Source organism: Anoplopoma fimbria, chromosome 8, assembly GCF_027596085.1.
Source record: "Anoplopoma fimbria isolate UVic2021 breed Golden Eagle Sablefish chromosome 8, Afim_UVic_2022, whole genome shotgun sequence".
Classification (NCBI taxonomy): Eukaryota; Metazoa; Chordata; class Actinopteri; order Perciformes; family Anoplopomatidae; genus Anoplopoma; species Anoplopoma fimbria.
Genome location: NC_072456.1, coordinates 1926915 through 1948632, shown reverse-complemented (window position 1 = coordinate 1948632; position 21718 = coordinate 1926915). Strand labels below are relative to the sequence as shown.

General features: G+C 42.9%; 1 protein-coding gene across 1 annotated transcript in view; it reads left to right on the top strand.

Moving 5' to 3' along the window:
• The window catches only part of lpp (LIM domain containing preferred translocation partner in lipoma), a 144827-nt gene that overhangs the window by 115763 nt on the left and 7346 nt on the right, over positions 1-21718 (top strand). Inside the window, exons 10-11 of the mRNA XM_054602612.1 lie at positions 3440-3609; positions 19446-19624. Coding sequence (XP_054458587.1) covers positions 3440-3609; positions 19446-19624 — 349 coding nt within the window. The remainder of the gene's footprint in view (positions 1-3439; positions 3610-19445; positions 19625-21718) is intronic.

Here is a 21718-nt window from a genome sequence, read left to right as displayed (position 1 = left end):
ACTTCATCATCCACTCAGTAAAATGCTTGGCAAGATGGGACACAGCAGATGGGCCCTGGGATGAATCCAATTATTAATTTCCTCTCAAACAATATAGAGCGGGAGGGATATGTTAGATTAATCGTTTAATCGATCGACAGATTTCGCAGGAGGCCAAAAAGATTCGACTGGTTCCAGCTTCTCCATTGTGAGATTTTTGCTGGTTTCCTTGTTCTGAGGGTCAGAAAAAGAGCTCTCTGAATGTGACAAATGGGCTATAATATGACATTCTGTAGTCTGAATGGTCAATCAAGTATTTAGAGAAACACTCCGGATGAATCATCCAGTTTGATTACGTGTTCTCCACACCTTTAGACTCACATTATGAATAAGTCCATTTAGAGCAATATTTGGAAGTAAAAACAGCGTACAGTAGAGTCGGAGGCCGATTGTAAACGCCTCTCTGTTCAGTGTGGACTCACGTGTGGGCCGCTGTCTGTGCATACACTATACATGCGTCTGTGTTTGTACATACTCGTCTACATGTGTGGCATGTCTGGTGCAAAGAGGGTGTTTTTTTTCTCTCCTCCCATTGTGTGTGTGTTTGGGGTAAAACCGTGCACGCTGTACACACAGCCGTGCACAAATAGCTCCTGAGGGCCCTCGCGATCACAGACTGCCAAAAGGAAAAGGATTTCCGAGAGGTTTCCTTCCTCGCTATTTAACATGGGGGGGGGGGGGGCCCGTGGGACATGTTTGGCATTCTCATCCACTCACTGAAGATGGCCTGTGATCTGAAGCCACTAACAGGCTCGGCGTGCTCCGTCTCTGTCTCCCGCTCTCTCTCTCTCTCTCTCTCTCTCTCTCTCCCTTTCTCTTTCCCTCTGGCTCTCTGAAGTGATTACCCTGCTTGTGATTCCGCTGACACCCACATGTCCCCCCGAGACGTGCCTTCACTAGTTTGTTTAATCTGCCTCCCTGTACAGTAGGTAACGCAGCCGTAATTGAGGTGTGGATAGAGCCGTGGGAGCAGATGAAAACCAATAGCAGGGTTTTTATGGAAAAAATAAAGCCCGTCTGCGCTATAAGTCATGGATGACAGCAGTCGCCGAATTAACGTACAAAAAAATTCTGCTGTGATAAGAATTCAGAATGTTAACAGCTAAACGTCTTCAACGGCAATCTGTTAGCCCTTTTGTTTCCCTAATGTGTCCCCAGTCAATAAGCGTCACTAATACCAGCGTTTCAACGATGGAGTTTTTTCCGAAATCTTGCCCTAAAAGTTGCAACCCTCATAAGCAACTTCTCTCCATCGAGTCAGGCAATAAGATAATGAGTTATCTTGGATTATAAACACCATTAGCGGGCCTCGCAGTCAAGCAGATATATTTGATCTCAACAACACACGACTTCTAAAAGTTGCGCTGATACCTGAGACAGATTTCCGCTTTACGCCCCGTTTGAATTTCTCGATATGAAAAACAGCGAGTTTGTAACTGTGTTAAAATGCGAGCATTAGATACTCTATCTCCCCCCCGTTACTGTCTCGCCTCTGTCTGTGACACGCTTGAACTGCTCCGTTTCAGAACATACAGGGTGTCAATCATCGCTCCAAATCAGCCATTAGATGAAGCCCAGAAAAATGAAAAGGAACACAAAAAACGATCTCATACAACTGAACTTGAATTAATTAAATCCACTGTATCGGGCTTTCTCTGAGAGATTGCATCTGTCCTCAGATGTGTTAAAAAATAAAACATTCTCAGATATCTTTTTAAACCCTATTATTGTAAGATACCAGTAATTAAATTGACAGTGTTATTAATTGGGTTGAAGATAACTTGCATTGAGTCGAGGACATCTTAAACTCAATTAAAGATATCTCAGACTCAATTAAAGATATCCAAATGCCATGTCCCGCAATATGCAATCAGGCTCTTTCTGGAGCAATAATATCAGTTCACTTGTGCCCCCTTTTTTTTTTGCAAAGACTTTGTTGTACTTCTAAAGTTTTCTTTTTTATCACTTCAAGCCCGATTTTGTTGAAATAGATGTCGCCAATGTCACACTTTGGCGATGCGTTTGGTTTCTTTAATGTGGCATAATTATAGTATTTAATCCTTCCTTATCCACCGTTTGAAATAGAAAGATTAGGCACTTCTGACTTTGTTTAAAGGGATAGCTCCACATTTTTGGAGCGAGGTAGTGTGAGTGGATGCAGGGCCAGCAGCCCAGCTTATGGACCCGATAGTTGAACATCTCTTAGGTGTCAGACAGAAATGAACGGCAGTAAATGGAGGCAGGTAGCCGAAACGTCTTAAACAACTGATTCATTGGCAGAAAGTTAATTAGAAACTATGTTTATAATCAATCAGGTACCAACTCTGAAATGCTCTATATTTAAAAAAAAAAAAAGATATTGGGAATTTAATTCATTTGGGTTTTCAACCGTTGATCAGATGAAACCAGCTATTTGAGGATGTCAACTAGAGCTTCCAGAACTTCTGATCAGCATTTTCTACAAACTTTGGACAAGCATTTCACTGGAAAAATAAGCAAACTAATGGATAATTATTTGACTTCTGAATGTTTATGTAGTGGTCAGCAGTTTTAATCATTTCAACTTAGCTTTTTGAAATCTCGTAATTTTTGCTTGACTGATGGCTCTAAAAACAACATTACCCATGAGCATCAGCTTTAGGGACAAGAGGCCAGTCAGAAGTGCGAATCAGATCTGCTGCACATTCAAAATGTTAGATCTGCACTTTTACCAAAACAGTTGTAAAATCAATTATCGGCGGAAATAATAGGATTTGAAGCTCTGTGATAGGATGTGTCTTACAGAGACACACCTTGAGAGTCTTACTTAACATCTCACCTCATGTTTTGTGCACACACAGGCTTGTTGATGGTTTAAACAGGAGCGTTGGCTCCAACTCTGAGTCACCTTACATTGTCTACGAAGAATGGAATGGAACTTTTTATTACTGGTACAAGAGGCACATAAAACAGCTCCTCCTTGTACACAACTTTGTAAATGATCATGGAAATAATCATCAGTTGTTGCCCTGTTTGCCTCTCCTCTCAGACCTCTTTGTACCATGAAACTTTTCATGATATCTCGAGGATAAAAGATAAATGATCTTTGCCAGTGCAAGGATTATTTTTGACATAATGTTTAGAAACATACAGTAAATGTTCTTGGCAAACAATGTTTTTCGACCTGTGTGTTGGATGCTTCCTATCAGGCTGTTTATTATGATCAGAGCATCTGCCAGTGCATGGAAAGAGAGTCACACTTTACAGCTCTCCTGCATAACAATATACAAAATTGGATAATTTGTTTGATCTCAATGGTGTTTTCAGTGAGTGGGTTGCGACCGATGTTTTCTGACCTCGGAATATCTGTGGATTTGCAGTGAATTTGTTCTCAGCCTCCCCCGCCTCTTCCTCTCCCCAGGGCGCTGTGCCAGCTGCGGAGAGAACGTGGTGGGTGAAGGCACCGGCTGCACTGCCATGGACCAGGTCTTCCATGTCGACTGCTTCGTCTGCATGACCTGCAGCACCAAGCTGCGCGGCAAGCCTTTCTATGCTGTGGAGAAGAAGGCGTACTGTGAGCCTTGCTATATTGTAAGTAACTTTTTTTGTTTTTTCCCTCTGCCTCACCACCTAGCTTTTGGCTCACTCTGGTTGTTTATGTGTCCATGTTTCAAGTGAACACATTATGATACCAGGGGTGGGCACATTGGTAGCCATGTGCCTGGAATGATCATAGATATTTTTACTTCAGGCAACCACATTTTGTTTCATCAAAGCCCGGCGTGCTTCCACCTCTCACTGCACACATCTTCATTTCCGCTTTTTCTTTTTCTCTGGCTTTGTTTTGTTCTCGGTCACGCAGTGAAACTGTCTTTCATGGTGTCTTCCCCAAAAGGGCTTTCTTGGATTTACGTAATTGCGGTACGGTTGAAGTACATAGACATGAGAAGATACTGGACATAATGTAACTAACAACATTTGTCTTGTGTGTGTTGTCTTGCTTTTGTTATCAAACTTTAAGTTGTTTAAATGAGTTAGCAGCAGAGATGGGATCATATCACTGTTTTGCAAGTCACAGGTTAGTCTCAAGTGTTCGCACTAAAGTCCCAAGTCAAGTCAAGACAGGAAAGTCCCAAATTAAGTCCAACAAATCCTAAATTAAGTCCAGTCAAGACCGCCAAGTCCCAAGTTACATCCCAAGTCCAGACAGGCATGTCCCAAGTCAAGTCTCAAGTCAACACCCCAATCAATCTCAAGTCAAGTCCCAAGGTAAGGCAGGCAAGTCCCAAGTCGATTTCCAAGTCAAGAAAGGCAAGTCCAAAGTTCAAGTCCAAAGTCAAGACCGCCAAGTCCCAAGTCAATATTGACAACTACCTATTCGACTCTTGAGTCCTAAATAAGTCATAATGAGCTGTTCACCAATTGTATGTCCATTATTTAGCTGCTCAAGCACCAGATAATTTTCAGAAAATGTGTCAGTGTGGTGTTTACATCTTGTTATACTGCTCCCATGTGACCAAAATCAATCAATGCAGGTTAGGACACTTGTTGCCTTTTGTTGACGGTGACATAAAAGCCAAATATTAATAGCCCAGGACAACCTGTTAGATTATTAATTTGTTCCCCCTGAACAATGATATCAGAGACGTGTTCATTGTCTTTTTTATAATAGAGGATTTTCAGAAATCGCTTCCTTGGTGAATTAAAATGATGATTATGTTGTTTTCACATGCATGTCATTAAGGGAGCTGATGCATAACTATCAGGAGTTACAGCTGATAAGCAGTCAGATATAGTGTTAAAATCACGTTACATTCTAACATGGTATTAATTCTCTTTATGGATTGCGTAACACAGGAGATTCTGTCTCCTGTGTTACCTCATTTGAACTTTTTTTCTAAATCAGTCTTCTGGTCAAAGGTTGAGTGGACTGAAGAAATTACTGACAGTGAGATATCCCAGAAGGAGTCTTAATTTATATTTAATTCTGGTAGTTTCCGTTCCTTCTTCCTGGACTGTGACCTGTTTTGCTGTGACTATTTGTTGAGCAACGCATATGAAAGAATTCCCTTGCACAACATTGTCAGGAAAGACGCATCAAAACCGCAAGGAAATTGTTTTGCAGAAGTTGTTTCCCTCATTCAATTTCTTTAGAATATGGTTCATTGTTGTCAATGCCTGGATGTGACGGTGGAGGTTTCTTATTGTCAGCAAAGATCATAGGTGAGTTTGAAGGTCATTCCTGGAAGTAGATGTGCAATAAAATCAGCCTTTTTACGATGGAAATTCTGTATAAAAGCTTTTTCAGTTACTTTCACTCTGGTTTTCATTAAGAAATATCTGATTTAGATTATTGGATTCAGTTTGTTTAAAACATGAATGAGGCTGAGGATCTCCTGATACAAATTGAGCCAGTTAGGAAATTAGATAATTAAAATTTTAACACATCAAAGTCCGTTTACAGGTGTCAGGTAGCGTCAAGTTGTATGAAGACTTAGGGCTGTTGCAATGAGCGCAATGTTGCAATGTAGTATCCAATATAAACCAAACTCAGGGGATGACATTCAACCGCCACAACTACTATGTTCACGTTTTTTCTTATTAAAGTTCTTTGTTATTGGAGCGCTGCATATTCACACCATGATGCACACGCCAGCAGCGTAATGAGGCGCTCGAGTATTCTACCGCGTGCATAACTTTTGCCATTATTTTTACTTCTGCAGATATTCCGTATCATGGCAACCAGACGCAACCAAATGTCACCTCATTTACCTACTGTGTTCTGCATTTAACAAGAAATTAGTTTAATCAGTTTCATAACTGTCAACTCTGTTATCTAAAAGCAACATATACCTTATAATAGCCTAACAATAAAGAGTATTTATATAGCGCTAAAATCAGGATAAATGGCAATAACACTGCATATTGCGCTGTCGAGCCGATCATTATCACCATAGGGGGAAATTCCTTCACTGTGACAGCTATAAAAGAGCTGTGAGAATGAAAGTCCTCAAGTGATGTCACTTGAGTCAGCGTTGGGCGACTCTGGGGGTTGGAAAAAAGTGGGCCTGCAGCTCAAGGCGGCAGAGTTGCATTGTGGGCAATGTAGGTACCAAGTTTTGAGGAGGAAGAAAACACGTGGCATAAAAAAAAAATCATCTCTGGTACTGCTGCATCGATTTTGATTACATTTTTTAAACAATGCACTACTATAACAGTGTTGTGAGGTAGTTATTGGCTTTGATTTTGATGGATGAGGGCTGTAGCATGTTGATGACCAGGGCAGCTTAAAAATAACTGAGTTGCTTTTTGGAATGACGATTATTTGCCCCAAGAAATAGATTCAAACACACAGCGATATTGTTGATTCCTCTCACACATCGATAATATTTCCCTCCACATCACTTGCAGGAAACGGCTCGATATGCACTTTACCAGTAAAGTAAAACCAGTGACAGGCCATCTCTTAAATCATCCCCTTTTCAGAGGCACTCACCGAGATTGTAGTTGTCTCGTCTGGAAGTTCTCCAACTCTTGATACACGCGCTAAAGAGGAACGGGATAATTTAAGAACTTTATTTATGCATTTCATCAGCATAAATGTTCTTCTGGCACAAGATCAAAAGGATGGGGGAAATCTGAATTTCTTAATGAAAGTAATTTCTTCTTCTTTTATTCCCATCCTCAGGGTCATATGCCTCTGTACGATTAGAGAGTGAACGTGAGAGTTGAGTCTCTGCAGAGAAATGTCATATCCCAGAGAGGAAGAGGGAAACTTCAAGTCAGTCAGTCTAGGAATCTCTCTCAGCAACGAGACACTGTGAATTTGTTGTTTTTTTTGACTGCAGATTGTCATTCTGTTCTCAAGCTGCAACATTATATTAGGAGCATCTTAAACCCTCATTAACCCTGTTTTCCATTTTCCAACTTAACTTGGTTAGTAAAATTGGTAGAGTGGCCCTTTAAATTCAGATAACATGTATTAAATGACAAAAATAATTAGAATACTTGAAATTTGCATTGCTTTTTTGACCAATTCAGTGTTAAATGTGTACTCATCGATGAAAGAAATGCATATACTGATACAGAATAACTAAAAAACTAGATTTTACGTATTATTTTAACTTCATAATAGATGTTAATTTTCTCAAATTGACTGCAAATAGTGAAACGATAATGAGTACAATATAAACTAATTTTACACCGTATATTTTCATCCCATATAAAACATATGTGTCTATCATCCTCTGATATTACACTGTAGAATATCTTGCTGGAACAATAGGTGCCCGATGAAACAGAGTTGAATCTGTATAACAGTATGCAAAAAGCTATTAATCCATTTGCCAGGAATTGCCGGAATACATTTGCGCATGCAAAGCTGATTGCCATCCCAAAAAGTTCAGTGCCATGTATCAGAGCAGGAGATCAGCAGCCCCCTTATCAGGGCTCAGACTTTACATATCCGGTGGAACAATGCCGGCATTTGTATTTTGCAAGATCGACATCCTCTGCCGGATGATTTGCCTCGTTCAAACTGTTCGTGGAGATATCATTAATTCCTTTTTAGTAATGTGCAGGAGCTCACCCGCATCTGTCATCGTCGCCTGTGCACTTCCTGATTTTAAAGCCCTGCTATCTCTCTGTGTGTCATCAGCCTCAGTCACACCGCCAGCCCACAAACGGCAGGGCAGTGATCGGCCTTTGTCTTTGGCACTGGACTTATCGCTGCTTATTTGAATACGCAACGATAAGCTCCACAAACGTCAAATTAATGTCTCGTTTTGCGTGGGGTGCTCCGTAATCGTGTTAATGTGACATCATCGGGTCACCAGTTTGTTTTTTTCCCCCATAGTCTGAAGTGTCTGAGCCTGAAGTGTCCCACAACTTCCCCTAGTACTTGTTTGCACACATGAGACTCAAAGTAAGAATCAAACAGAGACCGCAGTTTTGACTTTTAGTGCCGCTAAGTGTTTTCCAAGAAAACTCTGAAACGTTTTTCCAGCGAAGTATTGCTGCTTACTGCACAGTGTTTACCATAACAGCCATGTTAGCTAGCAATTGCTTTGTAATTGGGTATCCAATAATGTGACATTTCTAATGTTTTCATGTATTGACCCAAAACCTGACGACCTGGTTCACACTAAACCTTTGTAGACAGCCACAGATTCCTAACTTTAGTTCACATTAAGGTGAATATAGATGAAGGTTTGGGGCTTTTTTGGTAGTGTTTTTTTTTTTGCATTCTTGAAGAACGCAGCCAAAGCTCGCTCTGGGCAGAGATATGAGGCGTAATACATTTAAGAAGAGTGTTCCACTTTAGAGGAAAAGTGCTGCGATTTGACAGGCTGAGTTGTTGTGTGATTACGTCCATGTACGCGGTGAGTGTAGTGCTCCGTGGTTGGTATGACAGAAACATTAGTAAGAATCCTTTTCATGGGATTAAACCACATTTTTGATGCTATTCATGGCCTGTGTTTTTTTCAGGACCTTTCATTCAACGCATTTACATTCTATATTTACCTCTATGTATATATTGCCGTTTCCACTGGCAGTGGCGGGCGCCGCCATTTCTGTGCTGGATTCGGACAGGGATTCACAGGAAACACTTTTTCTCAGACTCACTGTTTGTTCACTCTGCTACAGCCGCACAGTATCAGATCTGTTTTAACTTACTGCTAATGCAAGGCCAACTTTTTCTACTGCTTCTAGTTTACTTAAGAGCATGGCAGTGGCCAAACGGGGGGTGGCTTTTACTGTGAAGCAGTCACAGGAAATGTGTTTATAACGAAGGTTAGCTTTGACAGCGGATCCTTTTGAAATATTGCAGGGAGTAATAAACAGGAAGGAGCAACCACATAAAGCTGATGAATCTCTAAGTCGAGTCCAGCTGCAAATCAAGTCGCCGTTGCAATTAATATTGACTGACTTATTGATTAAAACAACGCAAGTTGGTTTGGGTGTTGCTTTTCTTCTGTAGTTCTGACAGACAGCTGCTTAAAGAGTGTTTCCTGCCGTATTCATCTGAACTGGACGATAACTTTCTTACTATATTCACCAAACTAAAAGCAACTATGGGCGTATTCATGGAATCATTTCTCATAGCAAATGAAGTCATTATGTCCCGGCTGTCATTATGCCGCCTTAAGAATTCGGGCCAAAATGTCACCACATCTATTTGAAATATACTCTTAGAAATTTCATGTCTCATTTCACTTCAGGAAGTCTGCTTTTAACCAGGAGAGCCTATTAGTTAACAGAGCTGAGAGCAACAAGGACTCTCCCTGTGTCTGATAGCTCAGCTTGTCTTTGAAGAAGTTCACTAGTGGGATTCAGTGTCACCGAGGTTAATTGCTTACACAGGCTGCCATGCCTACTGTTCTTGAGTCCATTCGATGTCCTCCATATCTGCTTTGTTACCACTTCCTGCAGCATTCCTTCAGCCAGGTTTATGCTCAATGTTTTGGCTTTAAAACGGCTGCTTAGCTGCCCTTTGCTTCAGGTTTTTCTGCAGGTAAACGGATCCATTCAAACCGCTAAACTGACACCTTAGAATGGTGAAAAAGGCTTCCCTGTTTGAGGCAGAGTCACATCCCCACTTTACTGTTTATACTACCACTTCCCATGAATATAGATCATCCAGAGTGCAGCCGGTTTAAGTGTACTGTAATGAGACTGATGTAAGTAACACAAGGTCACACCAGGAGCGCAGCTTCGTATTGAAAGAGCAGTAATAAAAGAGATAGGGACTTGCCAGCACAAAAAAAAAGAAAACTTAATCTATTTCCGCCTCTTTTGACAGAATTTCAGAGACTACCAAGGTCACGGACGCCAAGTCGCTTGAATGTAATTACGTTCATTATCTGGTGTTGTACTTTGGCTCTGTTATTTAAAATAAAATGGGCTTTGGTCTCATTGGCTGCGCTCTGCCGACAGATTTTCCATTCAGGGCCATTGTGAAGTGCACGCAGCCCCGCTAGTCACCAGGAAACGTTCCTGATTGACTGATGAGCTTTTAACCCCCGTGTCTGTTTGTTCTGTCTTGGAAAGTGGCGATGTCAGCCTCGCCCGCTCGCTCCATTCATGTTGCCTTTTTTTTTGTGGCTCAACTATCGGGCTGCTTCCTTTTTTTTTGTTATTCATTTTCACATGCAGATACACTTTCTTTAGCACAAACTCTCAATGTCAATTTCTATCATCAGCAAGGACCCTCTTAAAGAAAGCACCTTCTCTTTGGGTCTAATTTTATTGAATTTGGTGCACATTAGACACATTGTAGAGAACATATTCCACATTTACAGGCTTTTGTTACAAGCATACTTGTACAACATTTGTCCTTTTTCTAAATATATAATTTTTTTCTTCTTTTTAATGATTCTGCTTGTGCTAGGTGTTTAAGAGAAGGAAATCACGCACCCCAATTACACGTTTGATACATATGTTAATGCAATTTAAAGTAATACATAGGTTTTATTCAAAAGTAATGGTACATTAATTGTATTCCTTAGTGTCTCACTTTTGCGATGGTGACGTTGGTGATACCTGCTTTGTACTCAGTAGCATTGAACAGATGTCACTGCTTTTTAAATGTAAAATGTATTTCCTGCAGGTGCTGTAGGTGGAACGAAAGTGTAGTTCAACTGGTACGAAAAGGTACATATTCTATTCGCTAAGCCAACCTGAGTCAACACCTAAAGTTTTTTTTAAATTGTTAGCAAAAAAAGGATTATTGGCTAAACAGTTGAACTGATAAGCTATCGAGATGGTTTAAGAGAAAGTGCACAATTTCTGTAAAAAAAGTAAGAATCTGCCATTAATTTCAGCCCAGTTCTACATGCTATCCATTATATTCTCACACCTATCATTTATGGACTATATACAGCGGGTAAAATAAGTATTGAACACGTCACCATTTTTCTCAGTAAATATATTTCTAAAGGTGCTATTGACATGAAATTTTCACCAGATGTCGGTAACAACCCAAGTAATCCATACATACAAAGAAAACCAAACAAATACGTTCAGAATTTAGGTGATGTGTAATCAAATGGAATGACACAGGGAAAAAGTATTGAACACGCTTACTGAAATGTATTTAATACTTGGTACAAAAGCCTTTGTTGGTAATGACAGCTTCAAGACGCCTCCTGTATGGAGAAACTAGTGGCATGCATTGCTCAGGTGTGATTTTGGCCCATTCTTCCACACAAACAGTCTTCAAATCTTGAAGGTTCCGTGGGCCTCTTCTATGAACTCTGATCTTTAGTTCTTTCCATAGATTTTCAATTGGATTCAAGTCAGGTGATTGGCTGGGCCATTCTAGCAGCTTTATTTTCTTTCTCGGAAACCAATTGAGAGTTTCCTTGGCTGTGTGTTTGGGATCATTGTCTTGCTGAAATGTCCACCCTCGTTTCATCTTCATCATCCCGGTAGATGGCAGCAGATTTTTTATCAAGAATGTCTCGGTACATTTTTCCATTCATCCTTCGTTCAATTATATGAAGTTTGCCAGTGCCGTATGCTGAAAAACAGCCCCACACCATGATGTTCCCACCTCCAAACTTCACTGTTGGTATGGTGTTTTTGGGGTGATGTGCAGTGCCATTTGACCTCCAAACATGGTGTGTATTATGGCATCCAAAGAGTTCAATTTTGGTCTCATCTGACCAGACTATATTCTCCCAGTATTTCACAGGCTTGTCTAAATGTTGTGCAACAAACTTTAAACTAGCTTCAACATGCTTTCTCTCCAGCAGTGGAGTCTTGCGTGGTGAGCGTGCATACAGGCCACGGCTGTTGAGTGCATTACTTATTGTTTTCTTTGAAACAATTGTACCTGCTGATTCCAGGTCTTTCTGAAGCTCTCCACAAGTGCTCCTTGGCTCTTGGACAACTCTTCTGATAATTCTTTTCACTCCTCTGTCAGAAATCTTGTGAGGAGCACCTGGTCGTGGCCGGTTCATGGTGAAATGATGTTCTTTCCACTTCCGGATTATGGCCCCAACAGTGCTCACTGGAACATTCAGAAGTTTAGAAATCCTTCTGTAACCAATGCCATCAGTATGTTTTGCAACAATAAGGTTGTGAAGGTCTTGAGAGCTCTTTGCTTTTACCCATCATGAGATGCTTCTTGTGTGACACCTTGGTAATGAGACACGTTTTTATAGGCCATCAGTTGGGACTGAACCAGCTGATATTAATTTGCACTGACAAGGGGCAGGATTGCTTTCTAATTACTGATAGATGTCAGCTGGTGTCTTGGCTTTCCATGCCTTTTTGCACCTCCCTTTCTTCATGTGTTCAATACTTTTTCCCTGTGTCATTCCATTTGATTACACATCACCTAATTTCTGAACTTTTATGCCTCTGCGCTGGCGACAGCCGTTGCTGGAGGCATAATCAACATCCGGTCCATTCTCAAACAAATGTGTAACAGGATAAAATGATGAAGTGAGACAGTGGGAAATACATTGATGTAAACCTACAACTACAAGGCGGTAATTCTAGCTTGTGGTGTTACTTAAAATCTACGTTAAACGTGGGGGCACGGCAGACAAAAAACACTGCTCTAGTCGTGTTTACCTCAATCCAATTGAGTGCAAACGCTCAATAATCATTCGATCTAGAGCGCAAAGCACCCAGAGGCGACAGGCGTTGTGCCAGCTGTATCAGGGCTGCTGGTAATGGATGTCCTCCACAGCACATCATAGCGGACTGCTCTCCCACCAAACAATGGGATATCCCCGAGAACTCCCCCCGAGGCCCCTGCTGTCATTGAGACAGGGCTTACACCATACAATACGTCCGATCCCAGTCGGATCTCTCTTCTCTCAGCCAGGCCTCGTTGATGTAAACAGCACAGCGCAGGAAAACAAAGTTTGCATTGTTGCTTCCCTGACAGTAACGCGGCTGTAATTAGAAACGACTGCACGCCACCCACACACCTGTCACTTCCATGTGATGGATATGCAGGTAGCAGGATCCAGAGGCTCACAGCCAGCGTGATGAGTTCAGCGCACCCCCCACCCCCCAATATGCTCGTCAGTGCTGCAGCGTTTTTGTTTTTTTTAACTCGACGTCTGAGGCACCAACGCAGAGCGGCCTCAGCTTTTCTGCTGACTGCGTCATCAAATATTCATGGCTGTCTGCATTAGCTTGCGGAGTTCTAATTGAGTTCTGTATATTCAGACGTGATTAACTCGGTCTAATTCCTCAAAGGAGTGAGCCAATTAGATAGCACTTGCATGAATAGGGGTTTCACATCTTAGCGCGTCTTCAGACTTGCCAAGACAATTATGTGTGTGTGTGTGTGTGTGTGTGCGTGTGTGTAAAAAAGTGGGTGTGAGCCCACTGAACTCAAGCAGGTCATTATTTCTTATTACTGATCTGCGCTACAGGAAGCACAGCTGTCCTATCTGTTACAAGTGAGTAAATGAAAAGCACAAGTGTTTGTTGTTAGAGTACGCTGTTTAGACAAGAGCAGGAGGGAGCGATTCCAAATAGCGGGTCGCTCTAAACCTCCATGTATTTTTGTCCAAGCACATCCCTCCCCGTCCCTCCTCCACCCAGGAGAAAGCAGGAGAAAAATATATATCCGTGACCCAGTGCTGACCCACCACAATGTCACTCCAACTCATGGCATGAGAGAACTACTGCCGGGGTTCTTTGTCAGTTTCTCTCTGTAACCAGAGCAGGAGACATTGCCCAAAGTCCAGAGGGGTCATATTCTGCTGCAGAGCTGAATTTAAGGCGGAGAGGCAGACGGGCAGGCCAGCCACTTTGCCCGGGCCAGAGAGAGAGAGAGAATGAGTGAGAGAGGGACAGAGTGAGAGTGAATGGGGGGCCCTTGCCGCCACCTTTTATTCTTTGAAAAGGAAAGGCCTGAGCCAGGCATGATGTGTGCGTCGGCCCTGTCCCTTCATGTCAGCTGCAGCTCGATATTATCACTTAGCTAAAATAAGAAATGTGCGCGACCGAATAAGGCCGCACAGCTGAGCAGGATGTATGAATATTTAAAGCTCATTTGACGCATGCGTTTTTTGTGACTTTGTGGAAACTCATGTTCGGAACTGGAAAAAGCAAAACCTGCACAGCCGCCATTGAAAAAGGATCCTCCTGATCATAAAGCGTCCAGACAGATGTAAAGTGAAACAACAAATCAGGATGGGCGCCTCTGACAGGATGGAGTACCATTCCTGCATGCACCGGACATCCTTAACCTGCCGTGAATTTATCACACAGACGAGACGGGCCCCGCGCTGAGCAGAGCGGGGGAGGACCAGCACTCGGAGGAAGCAGGGCCGGTGGAGGTCAGAGACACCTCGGCGCTCTTGTCCCTGACTGACTGGCGTGCACACAGATGAGTGTCACAAACGCTCCCTCTGCGAATCACGCGGACGGCGGTTTTCAGTGTCGCCGGTCCTCAGGAGTTACCAAAAAAACATTAGGGGAATCGCTTTTTCAGACGCATGACATGCTCGCTCACACCTGACGCGTATACACACACCTCAGCCAACTGCATCATGTGCTCACACGCTCGATGCTGACACGCCGCACAGACGGAGGGGCGGGACGCGAGCGAGAGATGGTCACTGTAGAGCAATCACGATATGTAAAGTTCAATTTAAGCTGATTTTGGAGGGATTGGGAGTGTGATCATGTCGGGGGGGTCTCAGGGGATTTGGACCGAAGGGAGGGCAAATGGCAGAAGGTGGCTCACTCGTTGACCTATGCAGGAGGTGGAAGTGGGAGAGATGCTCTACCAACCAGATGATAGAAACACACTCAGACCTCTCCACCTCCGTGGCCCGAGCAGACCACAGATCAGTGGAGGGTGGTGCTCCCGAAATCCCTTCGCAAATGTGTGGAGAATTAAATGAGCTTCTCTCCACCAATGCAGACTTCTGGCATTTTCTGCGGGCCAAGACCTCCGTGATTTTGGCTCAAGAATGTGGAAAACAAGTTGTTTTTTCCCCTTCACAGGACCACAATAATCCTCGAAGTTTCTTAACTGACTTTATGTATCTCCCAAAATGAATCCTAATTACTGTAAATGTACTATGTTTATCTATGACTTTCACACATATCACTCTGACAGATATTCGTGGTTTGAAACTGTGTTCGCAATTAGTATTCACACAGCGGCATCAGTGGCTGTAAACACTGACATGCGGGCAGTCTTGCCAAATCGGCTTTTTAAATATGCATAAAGCTGGTGCCAAGTCAGCTGTGAGTGAGGTAACTCTGCTGCTTCTTGGTGAAAGCACTGGAAATGGTACTGTAGAAGACCCACACTCATGTACTGTAAACTGAAGACCCTTGCATTCATAGCATGGCGTGGAGTAATTAGCCATACTGCGTGGAGCTGTGAGGGAGCAGTACGTAGCATGGGAGGGGGATGTAAATGAATCCATCTCTGGGGGGTTTCTGGCATCTTAAGGAAGGTTAAATGGGGTCTTTTGATGGTCAGCGAGCAGCTCTAAAGTAATATTGTTGAGACTACAGAGCAGTATTTTCTTTGTTCCCATGTTTAAAGGATTATTTTGACAAGTGGGAAATACAAGTGTCAAACATTCACAGCTTAGCTTAGCATAAAGACTGGAAACAAGAAGCCTGTCCAAAGGTAGAAAAATAAAATAAATTATGTAACAATGACATTTAACATTTTACACATGAACACATTATGATAACGTAAGAATTACCTTCGCCCTATACTCATTTTCCCTGAACAGAGCCTGAAAGCATCATAATATAACTGAACAGAATCTTCAATCATTAGCCGTTAGTGGTGCCATACTTACATAGTTACTAGATCTCCTTCAGTCAATTTAAACATGGATTGGTTGTTTACAATTTAACAATATCAAGAAATCAATGCCGATCTCCTGATCGCATATTTTACTGCTGACGTACTCGTTCACTTACATCATGTAGCTCTTATAGAGGCATCAGTATTACATTCAGACTGTTTCATAACCAGTTAAAACTCCCTGTATTAACTTAAAGCGATAACCGGGAGAGAGGCTGCTTGTCGAGGTCCATTAAGTCAGCGGACACCTTCCCTCAGGAGGAAGGAGGGTCAGTGATTTGACTCATAGTTCACGAACAAGTCAGTGTGTCTTATTCACTGCAGAGGAAAGCAAACGCAGCAGCAGTGTCGGGCCTTTCTTTTGAACAAGCTGTTGTTAGATATCGCCTGAGCTACCGTCAGCAGGGTGTAGTTAATTCACACAGCATGGCCTGGCACCGACCGGCGCATTCTGTGACGCCGTGGACGCGCGCACACTGATTCAGATCATCTGTAAATCTGGCCCCGCTCTGAGGGTTCAGCGTGCCAGCTCATAAATTGCGTGCAGTCTCGCTAAAGTCCAGCCTGCCTCCTGTCAGCCCTGACCAGGCCGTGTGGAAACAAACAAAAAAAAGCGAACGGATAGGTGTAAAAATGGGTGTTGGTGCTGTTTGGAGATGGCGAACAGCTTCAGCTTAGCGACATGCCACAGCCGATTCCCAACTGTTGACCATTTCATGGGCACGCGTGGAAAGTGTGTCTTTGTTTTACCTAGAAGTGTGAACAAAGCACCGAAAAAATAATTTGTAGTGTTTGAATTGGGATGAATCCTTGGCCCCTTGCAAGTATTGATTGACATGATGTAGTTAAACAGTTGTTATACAATAGTCTAGACTGCAGCTATATTTAAATGTCATGAATGATTATCGGTAAACCGTCTATTTTCCAGCTGCTAAAATGTGAGGATTTGCTGCTTCTCTTGTCTTACAGCAAGTTATAAGAAACAGAATATGATTTGAATAATAGATTCAGACTAATTGATTCATTTAGAAAATGATTTGAATCTAAACGTGTTAGCTCTGAAACTAATAGCGTGGTCTGTGTTTAGAAGAACTTAGGTATTGAATAGTTGTTTATTGTAATATTTGTTTTCCCAGCAGTCTTAAGTCTTAACATATTCTTATTTAATCCAATAAAGTTAGAAATTACAAGCTGACTTAAATGATATGAATGGACCCACACTATTAACATTTCCTAAATAAAGTGAGTTGTTTAACTCTCCGTCTCTCTCTCTCCGTTTGCCCTCACACCCTTCATCCCAACAGACAGCTGTGTCAAACGTTGTTTTAGGAGCCCGTTGCTAAATAACGGGGAAGCCGGGCCCATGATAAGACTTTTTACCAAAAAGCTAACGGCTCACAACCAGGAGAGAAAGGGGGCCACAATTGACTCAAACGCACTTCCACTCGCCCCTTCGGTTCAGCGAGAGGGCTGCCTGACCTAAATTCACTTCACCTCATCTGCCTAGACATTTGTTTAGCCTTCTGGGCAAACACTTAGAGAAATGTATGAGGGAGAGAGAGGAGGGATGGGAGAGAGAAAAAAAAAAGAATACATATGCTTGAATACATCACATTTAGAAGGAAAAAAAAGAAAACCCCGGACATATGCAGACGTATACAGCCCTCTAGTGGCAAAGTGCAGAGAACCTGGACGTGTGACAGAGAGGGCATGAAGTGATTTACCACGATTATCCCGAAACCATCTGTGGAGGTTGAGCCCAAAACACCGACCCTGTGTACACTTTTGCTGTTTTGACATCAGCTTGTGTAACAGGCCCTGCTAAATGTCACCTCACATCAAATAAAAGGAGGCAGGAGCGAATAAAAAAGCAACAACAACAACGACGACGCAGGCTGAGCAGACGGAATGAATTGAGGTCATAGAATCTCACCGTCGGAGAGAAAGAGAAAGAGAGATTTTTTTTTTGTCTTTTGAGCACTGTACTCATTACAATGGCCCGGAGGAACTGTGTGCCGTGAAATCATATGCTCTAGTTAAGCTAAACAAGGGCAAGGTATTCCCACGTGAAGGGCAGATGAGAATAAGTAAGTGGGAATGTAGACAGATGAGCAAGAGTTGAGGACGGTTTAGTGCTATTTGGCCCCGGCGTCTTACTCACATTCTCAGGTTGCAAATATCCTCTCTCTTTCTCTCTCTCCCTCACCCTCTCTCTCTCTACCTCTACCTCTCTCTGTGTGCGTGCACGAGGCAAACCTCAAGGGCTCGGTGCAGCGAGCTCATTAAAGGCTTCATTCCACTTCCAGGATCGAGCAGGATTGCAATGTGGACATTGTTTATACACAAATGTTGCCCTGGGAATAATGTTTATTTCTATTACCGTCTTGGAGGGGGGAGAAAGAAAAAGAAAAGAAAAGAGAGAGAGACATGTCTGCACACATTGCTTTTCATGAAATAATGCCTGAAGTGCTTTGAAGAAGAGGCCATTTTTTTTCAACAGCACCTTTTTCCACAGCCTTGATGTCAAACATCAGCCGCTCTCATCTGTCGCCCTCTCACCCTCCGCCGACGTTTTTGCATTGTAGTTTAAATGAACCTCACCCCTGCTTTGCTCATTAGTGTCAAACTACAAAATGCCACCGCACGTGCTCCACAGCCGGACGGGGGAGGGGGGGGTTCACCTCGGCCGAGCAGTTCGCAGAAGTGTCATTTTAAACGGCAGGGGCCCCAGCGGTGCGTCCGGGAGGCAGCCGATGACGCGGCGCAGTGTTGCTACACACCCCGAGCTTTGTTTGGAAACACTGAGGCAGCTCGCTACTACAGTGCGAGCCAATTGGAGCAGCTGAACCGTGCACTCTTTAGCTCAGCCAAGCGCACAGAGAGAGGGGGGAGCAGAGAGAGAGAGAGATCCAGGAAATGCCTGGGCGAGAAGCAGGGGCCTGTCAGCCCTCACACGGCCACATCAGGCCGCACATTGATCACCCTCACATGATATATCCATCCCCAGTAATTGCATTGCTGTTTAGAGAGGCGGTCGTTATTTATGAAATATTGAAATAACAAATGGCGTCTCCCGGCAGATATTAAGAAGAGAGATGCCACAGATAAGTCAGAGGCGGGCGTCCGCCACGTCCCCCCACCCCCGGCGGGCCACTTGCCCAGTCGCCTTGGCTGCAGAAACCCTGCAGTCATCACAAAGTGGAAATATTTACTGCTCGCACTCTTGCATACGGGAGGATGAAGTGCAGGTTGAGGGCAGCTGAAAAATGACTGTGTGTTTGTGTTTGGAGGGGAGCGCTAATCAGATTCCTTCAGCTTCAGAGGCATTCGAGGACAGCCGAGCTAAAGGTCCTGAGTGTGTGGATTTATTCGTAGCACGGGGCGGGGATGGCAGCCGGGCCACCTGGAGCGCAACAACGGCAACCACAGAAACCGGGAGGAAAACAATATCCAGAGAAACTTTTTCTAAATTTTTCACGCTGGTTTAAAATCTGTTACCAGACAAATGCTAATTGTAAAAAGAGCTCAAAGGGCCTTTGGAAATGAATCATCAGATTCACTGAATTCATCATCAGGTTTGTTGTGTAATCGTGTGGGTTTGTGTGTTTTGGGTCAACAGAACACCCTGGAGACCTGCAACATCTGCAGTAAGCCCATCATGGAGCGCATCCTGCGGGCCACGGGGAAAGCCTACCACCCCCACTGCTTCACCTGCGTGGTGTGCCACCGCAGCCTGGACGGCATCCCCTTCACCGTGGACGCGTCCAACCACATCCACTGCATCGAGGACTTTCACAAGTATGTAGCTGAGGCTTTCATCAGGTCACAAAATCAATACATTTGTATCAACAATGGATCAAATGACTTTATGTAATGTGAGCTCATTACGTTGAACCCACAAAGTGTTACAGCCAAACTCTGCTGTTCCCCTCAGCTCTTAAAGGGCCAGTGTGTAGCATTCAGGTGATCTATTGGCAGAATTGGAATATAATATTAATAACTTTGTTTTCATTGATGTATTACCACTGGAAAATAAGAATCATTGAGTTTTTTTGTTACCTTAGAATGAGCCCTTTATATCTACAAAGGAAGCAGGGCCTCCTCAAGGAGTCCAACTTCTTTGTACGGTAGCCCAGATTGGACAAACCAAACACTGGCCTCTGCGAGAGCCTTTCATGTTTTTACATTACCTTAAGGCCACTGTAGTTATCAGACACGCTTGGCACGCGTGGGAAGTTTCAGTCGGTTGCAATCTGCAACCTTGTGGCTAGATGACGCCAAATCCTACACACCATACCTTTAATAACTTTATTCAGCCCATTTTTTGGTTTTATTATGTACAACTTGACTGTTTGATACAGTCTGGTCATTCTCGGACTGAATTCTCAGTCTGATCATTTTCCTTTCCAGATGCAGCAGGTTTCAGCGAAAAAGCTCTGTACTAAACGCAACATGCCCAGCTTCAAATGACAGACAGTCAAAGACTACTACAGCAACTATTTGGTGTGTAGTGGAGCATTTAGCAGCTAAAGAAGTTCAATTTGGAATTGGTGGAGACCAAAAAGAGAGCTAAAAGAGAGAGAATATTTGATGACATTAGTCAGAAGTGAAATACATCTAGTTACCTTTTACAATTTAAAAACTTAAAAAATTGCTTGGGAATCGTCTTATTTACTGTATATGTTACAAGTTGGTAGCTAGCAAGCTACTCGCTGTTTCTTCTAATCCAACCAATGCCTTGATAGTGTTTATCCATGCGAGCAGTTTCACTATTCACCATTTATTTACCAAGCAACGAAAAAATAACCTGTAAGACCGGAAACTAGCATACCGTGTTTACAACATTAATTTAAAGCTGCACAAATCAATATTTCCATGATAACAATAAACCAAATGAATAGGTGTAATGTTAAAGGGGTCAGCTGTAGTAGCTCATCACAGATAATCATCACTTAATTCAGCATTTCTCCTCAACTCTCCGGAATATTTTAGCATCTTTCATCTCGTTGTTTCGGTCTTATGGTCTGCAACTTTACTGTTTTGATTCAGTCTAAAGGCTCTCATCCGCGTTTATTAAGCGAACAAGCTCTGATTAACTCAACGTACGCTTCCTGCGCATTCTCAAAACAGCTAGCAAAGGTTAAGAAAGTAAAAGATGTTAAGCGAATGTTAGACTAACATTTGGATTTAAGATATAAACATAACGCCAGATGATTGCTAATGTTGTCTCATATCTGTTCAATGTGTAAATAGGCCAATTGATAAAACTTATTTATTCACATCTATAACAACTCTACAGGGAGAAATGTCAATGTTGTGTTTACAGCTTGTTCTACTGCCCCCCAAGTAGCTAAAAATCAACTAATGCTGCTTTAAAACCTGACATATTAATCTACACTGTATCTAGGCCAAACCTATCTGAGATCTAAGTGCTTCCTTTTTGGGGAATATTGCGGGCAATGTCACAAGCCCAATGGCCTTATGAGACGTGTCTTCAGACATGAATGTAAGAGTACATTCCTGTCATTGTGTCACACTCCATGGATTGCGTAACCACCACCTTACCAGAAATGTTCCTTTGTTCAGTGACCAGAAGGGGAAACAGAAGTAAACAGCCGGCTCTCGGTGTGAGCGCTCAGCTTTTTACTCTGTGGAGTAGCTGCACCGGGCCATTGTTTAATTCCACATGACAAGTGTGACCTGAACAGTGCGGCCCTTTTGTGTCGAGGAACAGTCACGCCTGGAACCCCAGAGCTTTCTCTGTTGTTAATATTGTAGGGGGCCGTGGGTTCCCAAAAGCCACACGGCCTCCTTAACTTCCTGATTCCCAGCACTCGGTCAGCGTCAGAAATGGAAGTGTCCACCGGCCCTCAGTGACCTGACAGGACCTAA